The sequence below is a fragment of the Oncorhynchus nerka genome, linkage group LG17 (assembly GCF_034236695.1).
Source record: "Oncorhynchus nerka isolate Pitt River linkage group LG17, Oner_Uvic_2.0, whole genome shotgun sequence".
Classification (NCBI taxonomy): Eukaryota; Metazoa; Chordata; class Actinopteri; order Salmoniformes; family Salmonidae; genus Oncorhynchus; species Oncorhynchus nerka.
The window spans coordinates 5,799,414-5,818,294 of record NC_088412.1 but is presented as its reverse complement, the minus strand read 5'-3'; the positions used below and the strand labels follow the sequence as shown (position 1 = coordinate 5,818,294).

At 48.6% G+C, this 18,881-nt stretch overlaps 2 protein-coding genes across 2 annotated transcripts in view; both read right to left on the bottom strand.

The window, feature by feature from the left end:
- The window catches only part of LOC135561317 (uncharacterized), a 755,535-nt gene that overhangs the window by 55,290 nt on the left and 681,364 nt on the right, over positions 1-18,881 (bottom strand). The window lies entirely within an intron of this gene.
- tle3a (TLE family member 3, transcriptional corepressor a) overlaps positions 9,061-18,881 on the bottom strand; it is a 191,914-nt gene continuing 182,093 nt past the window's right edge. The window contains exons 17-20 of the mRNA XM_065002855.1: positions 16,475-16,622; positions 15,320-15,470; positions 13,694-13,770; positions 9,061-10,733 (exon numbers count right to left, since the gene is read on the bottom strand). Of these exons, the coding sequence (XP_064858927.1) occupies positions 10,626-10,733; positions 13,694-13,770; positions 15,320-15,470; positions 16,475-16,622 (484 nt within the window). The 3' untranslated portion in view covers positions 9,061-10,625. The remainder of the gene's footprint in view (positions 10,734-13,693; positions 13,771-15,319; positions 15,471-16,474; positions 16,623-18,881) is intronic.

The window sequence follows — 18,881 nt, the reverse complement described above, 5'->3', positions numbered from 1 at the left end:
CCATAACGTTGAGGAACCCTCACCCCTTCTATCCAGTCCATAACATTGAGGAACCCTCACCCCTTCTATCCAGTCCATAACATTGAGGAACCCTCACCCCTTCTATCCAGTCCATAATGTTTCAGTATAAACCCTCACCCCTTCTATCCAGTCCATAACGTTGAGGAACCCTCACCCCTTCTATCCAGTCCATAACGTTGAGGAACCCTCACCCCTTCTATCCAGTCCATAACATTGAGGAACCCTCACCCCTTCTATCCAGTCCATAACATTGAGGAACCCTCACCCCTTCTATCCAGTCCATAACGTTGAGGAACCCTCACCCCTTCTATCCAGTCCATAACATTGAGGAACCCTCACCCCTTCTATCCAGTCCATAACATTGAGGAACCCTCACCCCTTCTATCCAGTCCATAACGTTGAGGAACCCTCACCCCTTCTATCCAGTCCATAACGTTGAGGAACCCTCACCCCTTCTATCCAGTCCATAACATTGAGGAACCCTCACCCCTTCTATCCAGTCCATAACGTTGAGGAACCCTCACCCCTTCTATCCAGTCCATAACATTGAGGAACCCTCACCCCTTCTATCCAGTCCATAACGTTGAGGAACCCTCACCCCTTCTATCCAGTCCATAACATTGAGGAACCCTCACCCCTTCTATCCAGTCCATAACATTGAGGAACCCTCACCCCTTCTATCCAGTCCATAATGTTTCAGTATAAACCCTCACCCCTTCTATCCAGTCCATAACGTTGAGGAACCCTCACCCCTTCTATCCAGTCCATAACATTGAGGAACCCTCACCCCTTCTATCCAGCCCATAACGTTGAGGAACCCTCACCCCTTCTATCCAGTCCATAACGTTGAGGAACCCTCACCCCTTCTATCCAGTCCATAACATTGAGGAACCCTCACCCCTTCTATCCAGTCCATAACATTGAGGAACCCTCACCCCTTCTATCCAGTCCATAATGTGTCAGTATAAACCCTCACCCCTTCTATCCAGTCCATAACGTTGAGGAACCCTCACCCCTTCTATCCAGTCCATAACGTTGAGGAACCCTCACCCCTTCTATCCAGTCCATAACATTGAGGAACCCTCACCCCTTCTATCCAGTCCATAACATTGAGGAACCCTCACCCCTTCTATCCAGTCCATAACGTTGAGGAACCCTCACCCCTTCTATCCAGTCCATAACGTTGAGGAACCCTCACCCCTTCTATCCAGTCCATAACGTTGAGGAACCCTCACCCCTTCTATCCAGTCCATAACGTTGAGGAACCCTCACCCCTTCTATCCAGTCCATAACGTTGAGGAACCCTCACCCCTTCTATCCAGTCCATAACGTTGAGGAACCCTCACCCCTTCTATCCAGTCCATAACATTGAGGAACCCTCACCCCTTCTATCCAGTCCATAACATTGAGGAACCCTCACCCCTTCTATCCAGTCCATAACATTGAGGAACCCTCACCCCTTCTATCCAGTCCATAACATTGAGGAACCCTCACCCCTTCTATCCAGTCCATAACATTGAGGAACCCTCACCCCTTCTATCCAGTCCATAACATTGAGGAACCCTCACCCCTTCTATCCAGTCCATAACATTGAGGAACCCTCACCCCTTCTATCCAGTCCATAACATTGAGGAACCCTCACCCCTTCTATCCAGTCCATAACATTGAGGAACCCTCACCCCTTCTATCCAGTCCATAACATTGAGGAACCCTCACCCCTTCTATCCAGTCCATAACATTGAGGAACCCTCACCCCTTCTATCCAGTCCATAACGTTGAGGAACCCTCACCCCTTCTATCCAGTCCATAACGTTGAGGAACCCTCACCCCTTCTATCCAGTCCATAACATTGAGGAACCCTCACCCCTTCTATCCAGTCCATAACATTGAGGAACCCTCACCCCTTCTATCCAGTCCATAATGTTTCAGTATAAACCCTCACCCCTTCTATCCAGTCCATAACGTTGAGGAACCCTCACCCCTTCTATCCAGTCCATAACGTTGAGGAACCCTCACCCCTTCTATCCAGTCCATAACATTGAGGAACCCTCACCCCTTCTATCCAGTCCATAACGTTGAGGAACCCTCACCCCTTCTATCCAGTCCATAACATTGAGGAACCCTCACCCCTTCTATCCAGTCCATAACATTGAGGAACCCTCACCCCTTCTATCCAGTCCATAATGTTTCAGTATAAACCCTCACCCCTTCTATCCAGTCCATAACGTTGAGGAACCCTCACCCCTTCTATCCAGTCCATAACATTGAGGAACCCTCACCCCTTCTATCCAGTCCATAACGTTGAGGAACCCTCACCCCTTCTATCCAGTCCATAACGTTGAGGAACCCTCACCCCTTCTATCCAGTCCATAACATTGAGGAACCCTCACCCCTTCTATCCAGTCCATAACATTGAGGAACCCTCACCCCTTCTATCCAGTCCATAATGTTTCAGTATAAACCCTCACCCCTTCTATCCAGTCCATAACGTTGAGGAACCCTCACCCCTTCTATCCAGTCCATAACGTTGAGGAACCCTCACCCCTTCTATCCAGTCCATAACATTGAGGAACCCTCACCCTTCTATCCAGTCCATAACGTTGAGGAACCCTCACCCCTTCTATCCAGTCCATAACGTTGAGGAACCCTCACCCCTTCTATCCAGTCCATAACGTTGAGGAACCCTCACCCCTTCTATCCAGTCCATAACGTTGAGGAACCCTCACCCCTTCTATCCAGTCCATAACGTTGAGGAACCCTCACCCCTTCTATCCAGTCCATAACGTTGAGGAACCCTCACCCCTTCTATCCAGTCCATAACGTTGAGGAACCCTCACCCCTTCTATCCAGTCCATAACGTTGAGGAACCCTCACCCCTTCTATCCAGTCCATAACGTTGAGGAACCCTCACCCCTTCTATCCAGTCCATAACGTTGAGGAACCCTCACCCCTTCTATCCAGTCCATAACGTTGAGGAACCCTCACCCCTTCTATCCAGTCCATAACGTTGAGGAACCCTCACCCCTTCTATCCAGTCCATAACGTTGAGGAACCCTCACCCCTTCTATCCAGTCCATAACGTTGAGGAACCCTCACCCCTTCTATCCAGTCCATAACGTTGAGGAACCCTCACCCCTTCTATCCAGTCCATAACGTTGAGGAACCCTCACCCCTTCTATCCAGTCCATAACGTTGAGGAACCCTCACCCCTTCTATCCAGTCCATAACGTTGAGGAACCCTCACCCCTTCTATCCAGTCCATAACGTTGAGGAACCCTCACCCCTTCTATCCAGTCCATAACGTTGAGGAACCCTCACCCCTTCTATCCAGTCCATAACGTTGAGGAACCCTCACCCCTTCTATCCAGTCCATAACGTTGAGGAACCCTCACCCCTTCTATCCAGTCCATAACGTTGAGGAACCCTCACCCCTTCTATCCAGTCCATAACGTTGAGGAACCCTCACCCCTTCTATCCAGTCCATAACGTTGAGGAACCCTCACCCCTTCTATCCAGTCCATAACGTTGAGGAACCCTCACCCCTTCTATCCAGTCCATAACGTTGAGGAACCCTCACCCCTTCTATCCAGTCCATAACGTTGAGGAACCCTCACCCCTTCTATCCAGTCCATAACGTTGAGGAACCCTCACCCCTTCTATCCAGTCCATAACGTTGAGGAACCCTCACCCTTCTATCCAGTCCATAACGTTGAGGAACCCTCACCCCTTCTATCCAGTCCATAACGTTGAGGAACCCTCACCCCTTCTATCCAGTCCATAACGTTGAGGAACCCTCACCCCTTCTATCCAGTCCATAACGTTGAGGAACCCTCACCCCTTCTATCCAGTCCATAACGTTGAGGAACCTCACCCCTTCTATCCAGTCCATAACGTTGAGGAACCCTCACCCCTTCTATCCAGTCCATAACGTTGAGGAACCCTCACCCCTTCTATCCAGTCCATAACGTTGAGGAACCCTCACCCCTTCTATCCAGTCCATAACGTTGAGGAACCCTCACCCCTTCTATCCAGTCCATAACGTTGAGGAACCCTCACCCCTTCTATCCAGTCCATAACGTTGAGGAACCCTCACCCCTTCTATCCAGTCCATAACGTTGAGGAACCCTCACCCCTTCTATCCAGTCCATAACGTTGAGGAACCCTCACCCCTTCTATCCAGTCCATAACGTTGAGGAACCCTCACCCCTTCTATCCAGTCCATAACGTTGAGGAACCCTCACCCCTTCTATCCAGTCCATAACGTTGAGGAACCCTCACCCCTTCTATCCAGTCCATAACGTTGAGGAACCCTCACCCCTTCTATCCAGTCCATAACGTTGAGGAACCCTCACCCCTTCTATCCAGTCCATAACGTTGAGGAACCCTCACCCCTTCTATCCAGTCCATAACATTGAGGAACCCTCACCCCTTCTATCCAGTCCATAACGTTGAGGAACCCTCACCCCTTCTATCCAGTCCATAACGTTGAGGAACCCTCACCCCTTCTATCCAGTCCATAACATTGAGGAACCCTCACCCCTTCTATCCAGTCCATAACATTGAGGAACCCTCACCCCTTCTATCCAGTCCATAACATTGAGGAACCCTCACCCTTCTATCCAGTCCATAACATTGAGGAACCCTCACCCCTTCTATCCAGTCCATAACATTGAGGAACCCTCACCCCTTCTATCCAGTCCATAACGTTGAGGAACCCTCACCCCTTCTATCCAGTCCATAACGTTGAGGAACCCTCACCCCTTCTATCCAGTCCATAACGTTGAGGAACCCTCACCCCTTCTATCCAGTCCATAACATTGAGGAACCCTCACCCCTTCTATCCAGTCCATAACATTGAGGAACCCTCACCCCTTCTATCCAGTCCATAACGTTGAGGAACCCTCACCCCTTCTATCCAGTCCATAACATTGAGGAACCCTCACCCCTTCTATCCAGTCCATAACATTGAGGAACCCTCACCCCTTCTATCCAGTCCATAACGTTGAGGAACCCTCACCCCTTCTATCCAGTCCATAACGTTGAGGAACCCTCACCCCTTCTATCCAGTCCATAACATTGAGGAACCCTCACCCCTTCTATCTAGTCCATAACATTGAGGAACCCTCACCCCTTCTATCCAGTCCATAATGTTTCAGTATAAACCCTCACCCCTTCTATCCAGTCCATAACATTGAGGAACCCTCACCCCTTCTATCCAGTCCATAACGTTGAGGAACCCTCACCCCTTCTATCCAGTCCATAACGTTGAGGAACCCTCACCCCTTCTATCCAGTCCATAACATTGAGGAACCCTCACCCCTTCTATCCAGTCCATAACATTGAGGAACCCTCACCCCTTCTATCCAGTCCATAATGTTTCAGTATAAACCCTCACCCCTTCTATCCAGTCCATAACGTTGAGGAACCCTCACCCCTTCTATCCAGTCCATAACATTGAGGAACCCTCACCCCTTCTATCCAGTCCATAACGTTGAGGAACCCTCACCCCTTCTATCCAGTCCATAACATTGAGGAACCCTCACCCCTTCTATCCAGTCCATAACATTGAGGAACCCTCACCCCTTCTATCCAGTCCATAACGTTGAGGAACCCTCACCCCTTCTATCCAGTCCATAACGTTGAGGAACCCTCACCCCTTCTATCCAGTCCATAACGTTGAGGAACCCTCACCCCTTCTATCCAGTCCATAACGTTGAGGAACCCTCACCCCTTCTATCCAGTCCATAACGTTGAGGAACCCTCACCCCTTCTATCCAGTCCATAACGGTGAGGAACCCTCACCCCTTCTATCCAGTCCATAACGTTGAGGAACCCTCACCCCTTCTATCCAGTCCATAACGTTGAGGAACCCTCACCCCTTCTATCCAGTCCATAACGTTGAGGAACCCTCACCCCTTCTATCCAGTCCATAACGTTGAGGAACCCTCACCCCTTCTATCCAGTCCATAACGTTGAGGAACCCTCACCCCTTCTGTCCAGTCCATAACGTTGAGGAACCCTCACCCCTTCTATCCAGTCCATAACGTTGAGGAACCCTCACCCCTTCTATCCAGTCCATAACGTTGAGGAACCCTCACCCCTTCTATCCAGTCCATAACGTTGAGGAACCCTCACCCCTTCTATCCAGTCCATAATATTGAGGAACCCTCACCCCTTCTATCCAGTCCATAACATTGAGGAACCCTCACCCCTTCTATCCAGTCCATAATGTTGAGGAACCCTCACCCCTTCTATCCAGTCCATAACATTGAGGAACCCTCACCCCTTCTATCCAGTCCATAATGTTTCAGTATAAACCCTCACCCCTTCTATCCAGTCCATAACGTTGAGGAACCCTCACCCCTTCTATCCAGTCCATAACGTTGAGGAACCCTCACCCCTTCTATCCAGTCCATAACGTTGAGGAACCCTCACCCCTTCTATCCAGTCCATAACGTTGAGGAACCCTCACCCCTTCTATCCAGTCCATAACGTTGAGGAACCCTCACCCCTTCTATCCAGTCCATAACGTTGAGGAACCCTCACCCCTTCTATCCAGTCCATAACGTCTGGTCACAGCTCCATCTCTACTACTCTATACAGGGTCCTGGTCTGGTCTGGTCACAGCTCCATCTCTACTACTCTATACAGGGTCCTGGTCTGGTCTGGTCACAGCTCCATCTCTACTACTCTATACAGGGTCCTGGTCTGGTCACAGCTCCATCTCTACTACTCTATACAGGGTCCTGGTCTGGTCTGGACACAGCTCCATCTCTACTACTCTATACAGGGTCCTGGTCTGGTCACAGCTCCATCTCTACTACTCTATACAGGGTCCTGGTCTGGTCACAGCTCCATCTCTACTACTCTATACAGGGTCTGGTCTGGTCACAGCTCCATCTCTACTACTCTATACAGGGTCCTGGTCTGGTCTGGTCACAGCTCCATCTCTACTACTCTATACAGGGTCCTGGTCTGGTCTGGTCACAGCTCCATCTCTACTACTCTATACAGGGTCCTGGTCTGGTCACAGCTCCATCTCTACTACTCTATACAGGGTCCTGGTCTGGTCTGGACACAGCTCCATCTCTACTACTCTATACAGGGTCCTGGTCTGGTCACAGCTCCATCTCTACTACTCTATACAGGGTCCTGGTCTGGTCACAGCTCCATCTCTACTACTCTATACAGGGTCCTGGTCTGGTCTGGTCACAGCTCCATCTCTACTACTCTATACAGGGTCCTGGTCTGGTCACAGCTCCATCTCTACTACTCTATACAGGGTCCTGGTCTGGTCACAGCTCCATCTCTACTACTCTATACAGGGTCCTGGTCTGGTCTGGTCACAGCTCCATCTCTACTACTCTATACAGGGTCCTGGTCTGGTCTGGTCACAGCTCCATCTCTACTACTCTATACAGGGTCCTGGTCTGGTCTGGTCACAGCTCCATCTCTACTACTCTATACAGGGTCCTGGTCTGGTCTGGTCACAGCTCCATCTCTACTACTCTATACAGGGTCCTGGTCTGGTCACAGCTCCATCTCTACTACTCTATACAGGGTCCTGGTCTGGTCACAGCTCCATCTCTACTACTCTATACAGGGTCCTGGTCTGGTCACAGCTCCATCTCTACTACTCTATACAGGGTCCTGGTCTGGACACAGCTCCATCTCTACTACTCTATACAGGGTCCTGGTCTGGTCAGAGCTCCATCTCTACTACTCTATACAGGGTCCTGGTCTGGTCACAGCTCCATCTCTACTACTCTATACAGGGTCCTGGTCTGGTCACAGCTCCATCTCTACTACTCTATACAGGGTCCTGGTCTGGTCTGGTCACAGCTCCATCTCTACTACTCTATACAGGGTCCTGGTCTGGTCACAGCTCCATCTCTACTACTCTGTACAGGGTCCTGGTCTGGTCTGGTCACAGCTCCATCTCTACTACTCTATACAGGGTCCTGGTCTGGTCTGGTCACAGCTCCATCTCTACTACTCTATACAGGGTCCTGGTCTGGTCACAGCTCCATCTCTACTACTCTATACAGGGTCCTGGTCTGGTCTGGTCACAGCTCCATCTCTACTACTCTATACAGGGTCCTGGTCTGGACACAGCTCCATCTCTACTACTCTATACAGGGTCCTGGTCTGGTCAGAGCTCCATCTCTACTACTCTATACAGGGTCCTGGTCTGGTCACAGCTCCATCTCTACTACTCTATACAGGGTCCTGGTCTGGTCACAGCTCCATCTCTACTACTCTATACAGGGTCCTGGTCTGGTCACAGCTCCATCTCTACTACTCTATACAGGGTCCTGGTCTGGTCTGGTCACAGCTCCATCTCTACTACTCTATACAGGGTCCTGGTCTGGTATGGTCACAGCTCCATCTCTACTACTCTATACAGGGTCCTGGTCTGGTTACAGCTCCATCTCTACTACTCTATACAGGGTCCTGGTCTGGTCTGGTCACAGCTCCATCTCTACTACTCTATACAGGGTCCTGGTCTGGTCTGGTCACAGCTCCATCTCTACTACTCTATACAGGGTCCTGGTCTGGTCACAGCTCCATCTCTACTACTCTATACAGGGTCCTGGTCTGGTCACAGCTCCATCTCTACTACTCTAGACAGGGTCCTGGTCTGGTCACAGCTCCATCTCTACTACTCTATACAGGGTCCTGGTCTGGTCTGGTCACAGACAGGGGTATTGTATGCTACAATCCACTAGATATTATGTTTCACGTGTTCCTCTCGTGCTTTGTTCAGTGCTCCAGTAGAAATGTAATTTTCTACGGGGGAGGGGTTAGATTATATCGTAATTACATTTCAGGAAAAGGTCAGGCTGGAAAAAGATCAAAAGAAAAGGAAATATATACAAATAAATATTTTTATAAAGATCTTCATCGTCCTGAGAGAGAGAGGGAGAGGGAGAGAGAGAGGGAGAGACAGAGAGAGAGAGGGAGAGAGAGAGAGAGAGAGAGGGAGAGGGAGAGAGAGACAGAGAGAGCGGGAGAGATCCAAGGAGAGGACAGAACATGTTTGATTTTTTAAATTGAACCTTTATTTAACCAGGCAAGAACAAACTCTTATTTACAAATGACGGCCTACCCCACCCCCCCGGCCAAACTCGGACGATGCTGGGTAACTTGTGCGCCGCCCTGTGGGACTCCCAATCACGGCCCGGATGTGACGCAGTCTGGGATTCGAACCAGGGACTGTAATGACTCCTCTAGCACTGAGATGCAGTGCCTTAGACCTCTGCGCCACTCGGGAGCCCAGATACATGCAGAGAGAACCATCACACAGGCAGAACCAGAGAGAGTGAATCTGGACACCAGAAAACAAAGGCCTTTTATTCCGCCGTCATGTACACCAGCTAAACTACTATGTACATTTGATTAAACACAGGCTGCTTCTTCACGCTGAGTCAAACTGAACCTCGAACCTCTCTCCTCTGTACCCTCTTTGTGTCGCCGAGACACATAAAACAAATAGTGATTGAAAAACAATATTTTTCTTCTTCTCTTACTTCCTCTGGAGCTGCTTTAACTCCCTCAGCGAGAGTAGTTCCTTAGTCCTGACGAGGGAGGGCTGGCAGAGCCAATACCAGTCTGGTCACGTTTGGCCAAACTCAGCCCCGGCCCGGCCCTCCTACCCAGGTCAGCGAAGTGTCCCAGATAGCCGGGGGGGGCTGTGGGCCAGCAGACTCCAGAACGCCAACATCACATCCAGGATGTCTGTCTCTGTGAGGGAGGAAGGAGTCATCCAGTGTTCCTGAGCATGATGAGGTCCTCCACTCCACCATAATCCTATTTGAGGTCCTCCAATCCACCAAAATCCCATCTGAGGTCCTCTACTCCACCATAATCATATTTGAGGTCCTCCAATCCACCAAAATCCCATCTGAGGTCCTCTACTCCACCATAATCCCATTTGAGGTCCTCCACTCCACCATAATCCCATCTGAGGTTCTCCAATCCACCATAATCCCATTTGAGGTCCTCCACTCCACCATAATCCCATCTGAGGTTCTCCAATCCATCATAATCCCATTTGAGGTCCTCCACTCCACCATAATCCCATCTGAGGTTCTCCAATCCACCATAATCCCATTTGAGGTCCTCCACTCCACCATAATCCCATCTGAGGTCCTCCAATCCACCATAATCCCATTTGAGGTCCTCCACTCCACCATAATCCCATCTGAGGTTCTCCAATCCACCATAATCCCATTTGAGGTCCTCCACTCCACCATAATCCCATCTGAGGTCCTCCACTCCACCATAATCCCATCTGAGGTTCCACCATAATCCCATTTGAGGTCCTCCACTCCACCATAATCCCATTTGAGGTTCTCCAATCCATCATAATCCCATCTGAGGTTCCACCATAATCCCATTTGAGGTCCTCCACTCCACCATAATCCCATTTGAGGCCCTCCACTCCACCATAATCCCATCTGAGGTTCTCCAATCTACCATAATCCCATTTGAGGTTCTCCAATCCACCATAATCCCACTTGAGGTCCTCCACTCCACCATAATCCCATCTGAGGTCCTCCACTCCACCATAATCCCATCTGTCCGTCCGTCTGTGTCTGTCTCTAGTAGATGACCTCGTAGACAGTAGCCTTCTTGTCCCCGGAGCCTGTGACGATGTACTTGTCGTCTGCTGAGATGTCACAGCTCAGGACTGACGAAGACTCCTTCGACTGTATGGGGGGGATACAACACATATTTAGTCACTCTCTCAAACCAACGTTTAAAGTGGACAGAGGACAGCAGACCACAATGCTATATGTCGTGACATAGATGTGACAGCAGACCACAATGCTATATGTCGTGACATAGATTTGACAGCAGACCACAATGCTATATGTCGTGACATAGATTTGACAGCTGCCTAGACCTATTTCACACTCTCTCAAGCCTTACTTGTGTTTAAATACATGGAAAATGTTTCAATTGGGGAAAAAGGACGGCTGACTAAACCCAGCCAGGGCCGCGTTTCCCAAAAGCGCCTTGAGGCAAAATTCATCTTCAGAACTGTTGGATTCTGGGTGAAACTTGGAAAAGTGTTATACTCAGAAGCATTGTATATAAAGGAATGGCTGGTACATCAGTAATACTATAGTATCTGAGGGGTGATAGAGACTGTTTGGTACATCAGTAATACTATAGTATCTGAGGGGTGATAGAGACTGGTTGGTACATCAGTAATACTATAGTATCTGAGGGGGATAGAGACTGTTTGGTACATCAGTAATACTATAGTATCTGAGGGGTGATAGAGACTGGTTGGTACATCAGTAATACTATAGTATCTGAGGGGTGATAGAGACTGGTTGGTACATCAGTAATACTATAGTATCTGAGGGGTGATAGAGACTGGTTGGTACATCAGTAATACTATAGTATCTGAGGGGTGATAGAGACTGGTTGTAGTAATACTATAGTATCTGAGGGGTGATAGATACTGGTTGGTACATCAGTAATACTATAGTATCTGAGGGGTGATAGAGACTGGTTGTAGTAATACTATAGTATCTGAGGGGTGATAGATACTGGTTGGTACATCAGTAATACTATAGTATCTGAGGGGTGATAGAGACTGGTTGTAGTAATACTATAGTATCTGAGGGGTGATAGAGACTGGTTGGTACATCAGTAATACTATAGTATCTGAGGGGTGATAGAGACTGGGTGGTACATCAGTAATACTATAGTATCTGAGGGGGGATAGAGACTGGTTGTAGTAATACTATAGTATCTGAGGGGTGATAGAGGCTGGTTGGTACATCAGTAATACTATAGTATCTGAGGGGTGATAGAGACTGGTTGGTACATCAGTAATACTATAGTATCTGAGGGGTGATAGAGACTGGCTGGTACATCAGTAATACTATAGTATCTGAGGGGTGATAGAGACTGGTTGGTACATCAGTAATACTATAGTATCTGAGGGGTGATAGAGACTGGTTGGTACATCAGTAATACTATAGTATCTGAGGGGTGATGGAGACTGGTTGGTACATCAGTAATACTATAGTATCTGAGGGGTGATAGATACTGGCTGGTACATCAGTAATACTATAGTATCTGAGGGGTGACAGAGACTGGTTGGTACATCAGTAATACTATAGTATCTGAGGGGTGATAGATACTGGTTGGTACATCAGTAATACTATAGTATCTGAGGGGGGATAGAGACTGGTTGTAGTAATACTATAGTATCTGAGGGGGGATAGAGACTGATTGTAGTAATACTATAGTATCTGAGGGGGGATAGAGACTGGTTGGTACATCAGTAATACTATAGTATCTGAGGGGTGAGAGAGACTGGTTGGTACATCAGTAATACTATAGTATCTGAGGGGGGATAGAGACTGGTTGTAGTAATACTATAGTATCTGAGGGGGGATAGAGACTGGTTGTAGTAATACTATAGTATCTGAGGGGGGATAGAGACTGGTTGGTACATCAGTAATACTATAGTATCTGAGGGGTGAGAGAGACTGGTTGGTACATCAGTAATACTATAGTATCTGAGGGGTGATAGAGACTGGTTGGTACATCAGTAATACTATAGTATCTGAGGGGTGATAGAGACTGGTTGGTACATCAGTAATACTATAGTATCTGAGGGGTGATAGAGACTGGTTGGTACATCAGTAACACTATAGTATCTGAGGGGTGATAGAGACTGGTTGTAGTAATACTATAGTATCTGAGGGGTGATAGAGACTGGTTGGTACATCAGTAATACTATAGTATCTGAGGGGCGATAGAGACTGGTTGGTACATCAGTAATACTATAGTATCTGAGGGGCGATAGAGACTGGTTGGTACATCAGTAATACTATAGTATCTGAGGGGTGATAGAGACTGGTTGGTACATCAGTAATACTATAGTATCTGAGGGGTGATAGAGACTGGTTGGTACATCAGTAATACTATAGTATCTGAGGGGTGATAGAGACTGGTTGGTACATCAGTAATACTATAGTATCTGAGGGGTGATAGAGACTGGTTGTAGTAATACTATAGTATCTGAGGGGTGATAGAGACTGGTTGGTACATCAGTAATACTATAGTATCTGAGGGGTGACAGAGACTGGTTGTAGTAATACTATAGTATCTGAGGGGTGATAGAGACTGGTTGGTACATCAGAAGTTAACGGTTCTCTGTAGGAGCCAGGTGGCTGTGGAATGTGCTGGATGGACGGGAGGAAGTCACATGACTGCTAGAGGGGATATGGATCCGTGGAGTAGGCGAAGGAGGGGTTGAGGTTAGGGTCAGATCCCCGTTCAGGGAGAAACAACGGGTTTGTTAACCCCATCACTTTCCTGTAGAACCATAAAACGTGGTAGAATTGGAGAGAAGAAGGAGTATATATACTGGTCTGAAGGCAGCTGTATCAACCCTCTGGGCAGAATTAAACCTGGTTAATCTTTCATATTGTTTTACTCTGAGAATTAGAACCTAACAGAACCATCGTAGGAGCATCGTTTAATCTACGAGCCGTTTCCCCAAAACTAACCGGGCCCTGACTAGTTTGTTTTAGGCCTGATACAAAAATAAATAAATAAAATAAGACAAATACACACACACACACACACACACACACACACCCCTTGTCCTGTGCTCTAGTGTATTGATCAGTATACATACCTGGAATATACTGGCTCCATATGGAGTCCTCCAGGCATTCAGCAGGTTGTCCTTCCCTGTAGACACAAACCATTTACCTGGAGGAGGGAGGAGAGGAGGGAGGAGAGGGAGGGAGATGGAGGGAGGAGAGGGTGGAGGAGAGGAGGGAGAGAGAGGGAGGGAGGGAGGGAGGGAGGAGAGGAGAGGAGGGAGATGGAGGGAGAGAGAGAGGGGTGTGGGAGGGAGGGAGGAGAGAGAGAGGGGTGTGGGAGGTAGAGGGAGAGAGAGAGGAGGGAGGAGGTAGAGACAGTGGGAGAGGGAGAGAGAGAGGGGTGTGGGAGGTTGAAACGGAGGGAGAGGGAGAGAGAGAGGGGTGTGGGAGGTTGAAACGGAGGGAGAGGGAGAGAGAGGAGGGAGGGAGGGAGGTAGAGACGGAGGGAGAAGGAGAGAGAGGAGGAGGGAGGTAGAGACGGAGGGAGAAGGAGAGAGAGGAGGGAGGGAGGGAGGTAGAGACGGAGGGAGAAGGAGAGAGAGAGGAGGGAGGGAGGTAGAGACGGAGGGAGAAGGGAGAGAGAGAGGAGGGAGGGAGGTAGAGACGGAGGGAGAAGGAGAGAGAGGAGGGAGGGAGGTAGAGACGGAGGGAGAAGGAGAGAGAGAGGAGGAGGTAGAGACGGAGGGAAAGGGAGAAGGAGAGAGAGAGGGATGATGGAGGTAGAGACGGAGGGAGAGGGCGAAGGAGAGAGGGGTGAGGGAGGTAGAGATGGAGGGAGAGGGACAAGGAGAGAGAGAGGGATGAGGGAGGTAGAGACAGAGGGAGAAGGAGAGAGAGAGGAGGGAGGGAGGTAGAGACGGAGGGAGAAGGAGAGAGAGGAGGGAGGGAGGTAGAGACGGAGGGAGAAGGAGAGAGAGAGGAGGGAGGTAGAGACGGAGGGAAAGGGAGAAGGAGAGAGAGAGGGATGATGGAGGTAGAGACGGAGGGAGAGGGAGAAGGAGAGAGGGATGATGGAGGTAGAGACGGAGGGAGAAGGAGAGAGAGAGGAGGGAGGTAGAGACGGAGGGAAAGGGAGAAGGAGAGAGAGAGGGATGATGGAGGTAGAGACGGAGGGAGAGGGAGAAGGAGAGAGGGATGATGGAGGTAGAGACGGAGGGAGAAGGAGAGAGAGAGGAGGGAGGTAGAGACGGAGGGAAAGGGAGAAGGAGAGAGAGAGGGATGATGGAGGTAGAGACGGAGGGAGAGGGATGATGGAGGTAGAGACGGAGGGAGAGGGAGAAGGAGAGAGGGGTGAGGGAGGTAGAGATGGAGGGAGAGAGACAAGGAGAGAGGGAGGGAGAGGGACAAGGAGAGAGAGAGGGATGAGGGAGAAAGGGAGAGATCAGGCCATGGAAATAGCAACTGATGGAGCAGTCACACCTTCACAATGCAGATAACAAGGTGGATAAGGACTAAGCCAAGTCGCCCCCAACCCAACTGGACTGGTATTTTCTCCTCCATCGTCCTTTTCAGCAACGTACCAGCCACTATGTAACCAAGTCAGCTCAGTACAACTCGGCAAAGTAGTGTGTGTTTTCTCCTGAGCTACAGTTTGTACTGTGGTGTGAGTGTGTGTGTGTGTGTGTGTGAGTGTGTGTGTGTGTGTGTGTTCTTACCGCAGTTAGCGAACTTGAGGGAGAGGACACAGCTCTCGTGGAGATGTAGCTGGTATTTGTCAGGCTTGGTGTGGTGAAGGACCTCTACGTTACTGCTCTCCATCCCTACAGCCAACCATTCCCCGGTCGGACAGTATCCTAGAGAGAAGATCTGGAGGGGGGGACTGGTCTCTATTAATACATTCCCCTGTTAGACAGTATCCTAGAGAGAAGATCTGGGGGGGACTGGTCTCTATTAACACATTCCCGGTCGGACAGTATCCTAGAGAGAAGATCTGGGGGGGACTGGTCTCTGTTAATACATTCCCCTGTCAGACAGTATCCTAGAGAGAAGATCTGGAGGGGGGACTGGTCTCTATTAATACATTCCCTGTTAGACAGTATCCTAGAGAGAAGATCTGGGGGGGGGGACTGGTCTCTATTAACACATTCCCCGGTCGGACAGTATCCTAGAGAGAAGATCTGAGGGGGGGGGACTGGTCTCTATTAATACATTACCCTGTCAGACAGAATCCTAGAGAGAAGATCTGGAGGGGGGACACTGGTCTCTATTAACACATTCCCGGTCGGACAGTATCCTAGAGAGAAGATCTGGGGGGGGCTGGTCTCTGTTAATACATTCCCCTGTCAGACAGTATCCTAGAGAGAAGATCTGGAGGGGGGGGGGACTGGTCTCTATTAATACATTCCCCTGTCAGACAGTATCCTAGAGAGAAGATCTGGAGGGGGGGGGACTGGTCTCTATTAATACATTCCCCTGTCAGACAGTATCCTAGAGAGAAAATCTGGGGGGGGGGACTGGACTCTATTAATACATTTGGACTCTGAATTACAATATGCTGAGCTTCTTTAAAACATTTTATTTTTACAAGGAGCCTAAGTTGAAAAATGTATAAACACACAAAGATATTTAGGACCACAATGAAAAAATATTTGAGTTACTAAATCTAGAATCCTTCATTTTTTCCTTGGCACACTGGTGCTCCGAAATGAAAGTTCCAGCTCTCTGAATATTTAGACACAAATGCACATAAAATGGTCACACTGTAGGGTTCTTGGTTTGAGGGTTTTATAAGCCTTACTCAAAGGCACAACGGCAGTAGGTAGACACTGGGATTTTGATACCAGTGTGTGTGTGTGTGTGAGAGAGCGTACCTGTGAGGTGAAGTCGTGCTGCTGTAGTTGTCGTCCCTCTCTCAGGTCCCAGGAGCGTACCGTGTTATCCAGACCTCCTGTCCACAGCTTGGTCCCATCGTGAGAGATATCTATACAGCTAGCCCCGTCCGTATGGCCCTGGAACTGCCTGTGAGAAACCACAAAGGTTTATTTTTTTTATACAAACACATCCTTATAAACCATGTATGTACAGATTATGTCCTTACAGACCTTTACCACTAAACACCTGCAGACACAACCACTGGTAGTCTCATATGTCCTTACAGGCCGTGTCCTAAACCCACAGGTAGTCAACAAAAATGTCCTTACAATCCTTCTGACAAACCCCATGGTAGGACAAGATGGTGCCCCCGGCCGTCCTGTTTCGAGCTCTTTGCAAACTTTGTAGTATTTTTATTTTTTTCCATAACGTTCTTTTTTCCCCCAGAACGTTTCTTGTATTATTACATACACCTGGAAATAAGTTTTGGATATAAGATCGGAGATCACGCACCAGAAATTAGAGATGGATCCTTTGCCTGAACTTCCCGAAGCAGCTCTACTCAGCCTCTCAAAACGCAGACGCCAGAGAAGAGGTAGGAGTCAGACTGGCACCGCTGCAGAGTTACTACATTCAGTCTCTGGACAATAAAGTTCATGCTCAGGGCGAGGATCTCCTTTCAGAGAGACAGGGACTGTAAACATGCTATTTTCAGGTCTCTCCAGAGATGTTTGATCGGGCATTGGCTGGGCTACTATTATATACTACTCAAGAACATTCAGAAACTTGTCCCGAAGCCACTCGTGTGTTGTCTTGGCTGTGTGCTTAGGGTCGTTGTCCTGTTGGAAGGTGAACCTTTGCCCCAGTCTGAGGTCCTGAGGCTCTGGAGCAGGTTTTCATCAAATATCTCTCTGTGCTTTGCTCTGTTCATCTTTCCCTCGATCCTGCCCAGTCTCCCAGTCCCTGACGTTGAAAAACATACCCACAGCATGATGCTGCCACCACCATGCTTCACCGTGGGGATGGTGCCAGGTTTCCTCCAGACATGACGTTTGGCATTCAGGCCAAAGATTTCAATCTTTGGTTTCATCAGACCAGAGAATCTTGTTTCTCATGGTCTGAGAGTCCTTTAGGTGCCTTTTGGCAAACTCCAAGCAGACTGTCATCTGCCTCTGACTGAGGAGTAGCTTCCGTCTGGCCACTCTAACCATGAAGACCTGATTGGTGGAGTGCTGCAGAGATGATTGTCCTTCTGAAAGGTTCTCCCATCTCCACAGAGGAACTCTGTCAGAGTGACCATCAAGTTCTTGGTCACCTCCCTGACCAAGGCCCTTCTCCCCCGATTGCTCAGTTTGGCCGGGCGGCCAGCTCTAGGAAGAGTCTTGGTGGTTCCAAACTTCTTCCATTTCAGAATGATGGAGGCCACTGTGTTCTTGGGGACCTTCAATGCTGCAGAAATGTTTTGGTACCTTTCCCCAGATCTGAGCCTCGAAACAATCCTGTCTCGGAGCTCTACGGGCAATTCCCTCAACCTCATGGCTTGGTTTTTGCTCTGACATGCACTGCCAACTGAGGGACCTTATATAGACAGATGTCTGCCTTTCCTAATCATGTCCAATCAATTGAATTTACCACAAGTGGACTCCAATCAAGCTGTAGAAACATCTCAAGGATGATCAATGTAAACAGGATGCACCTGAGCTCAATTTCAAGTCTCAAGGCAAAGGGTCTGAATACTTATGTAACTAGGTTTTACATTTTTAATACATTTGGAAAAACATCTAAACCTGTTTTTGCTTTGTCATTATGGAGTATTGTGCATAGATTGCTGAGAATATATATATATTTTTTTTTAAATACATTTTAGAATAAGGCTGTAACGTTAAAAAAAAAAGTCAAGGAGTCTGAATACTTTCTGAAGGAACTGTTTGTGCAAAGTGGAAACTGTGAGGCGACATTTATTGTAGCTTGGGACTTTAATAGAATAGATCTGAGGTAAAACTTGTATCAATCCATCTCTTTGTGTTACACGGAAACACGGACCCTGAATCCTTGCTACTCTCCCTTCCGGGACCAACATGTTGTTCAGTAATGATCTAAACCAGTAACGGGGGATAAATGGCAGCTTTCTCCAGACAATCACGGATTACAAAGGGAAGGCGAGCCATGCACCGACGCCTCCCGGACGAGCTAAACACCTTCTTTGCCCGCTTCAAAGGAAAACATCAAGCCGTCAACGCTCACAAGGACCGTGTGCTTTTATTCTCCAACGTAAGTAATTTAAGCATGTTAACCGTCGCAAGGCTGCCGGCCCAGAGAGAATCCCAAGCCGCATCCGCATGTGGAGAGATTAATGCTTCCAAGGTTTTATTTTCCCAAGCTATACGGAGGGTCTAAACAACAAAC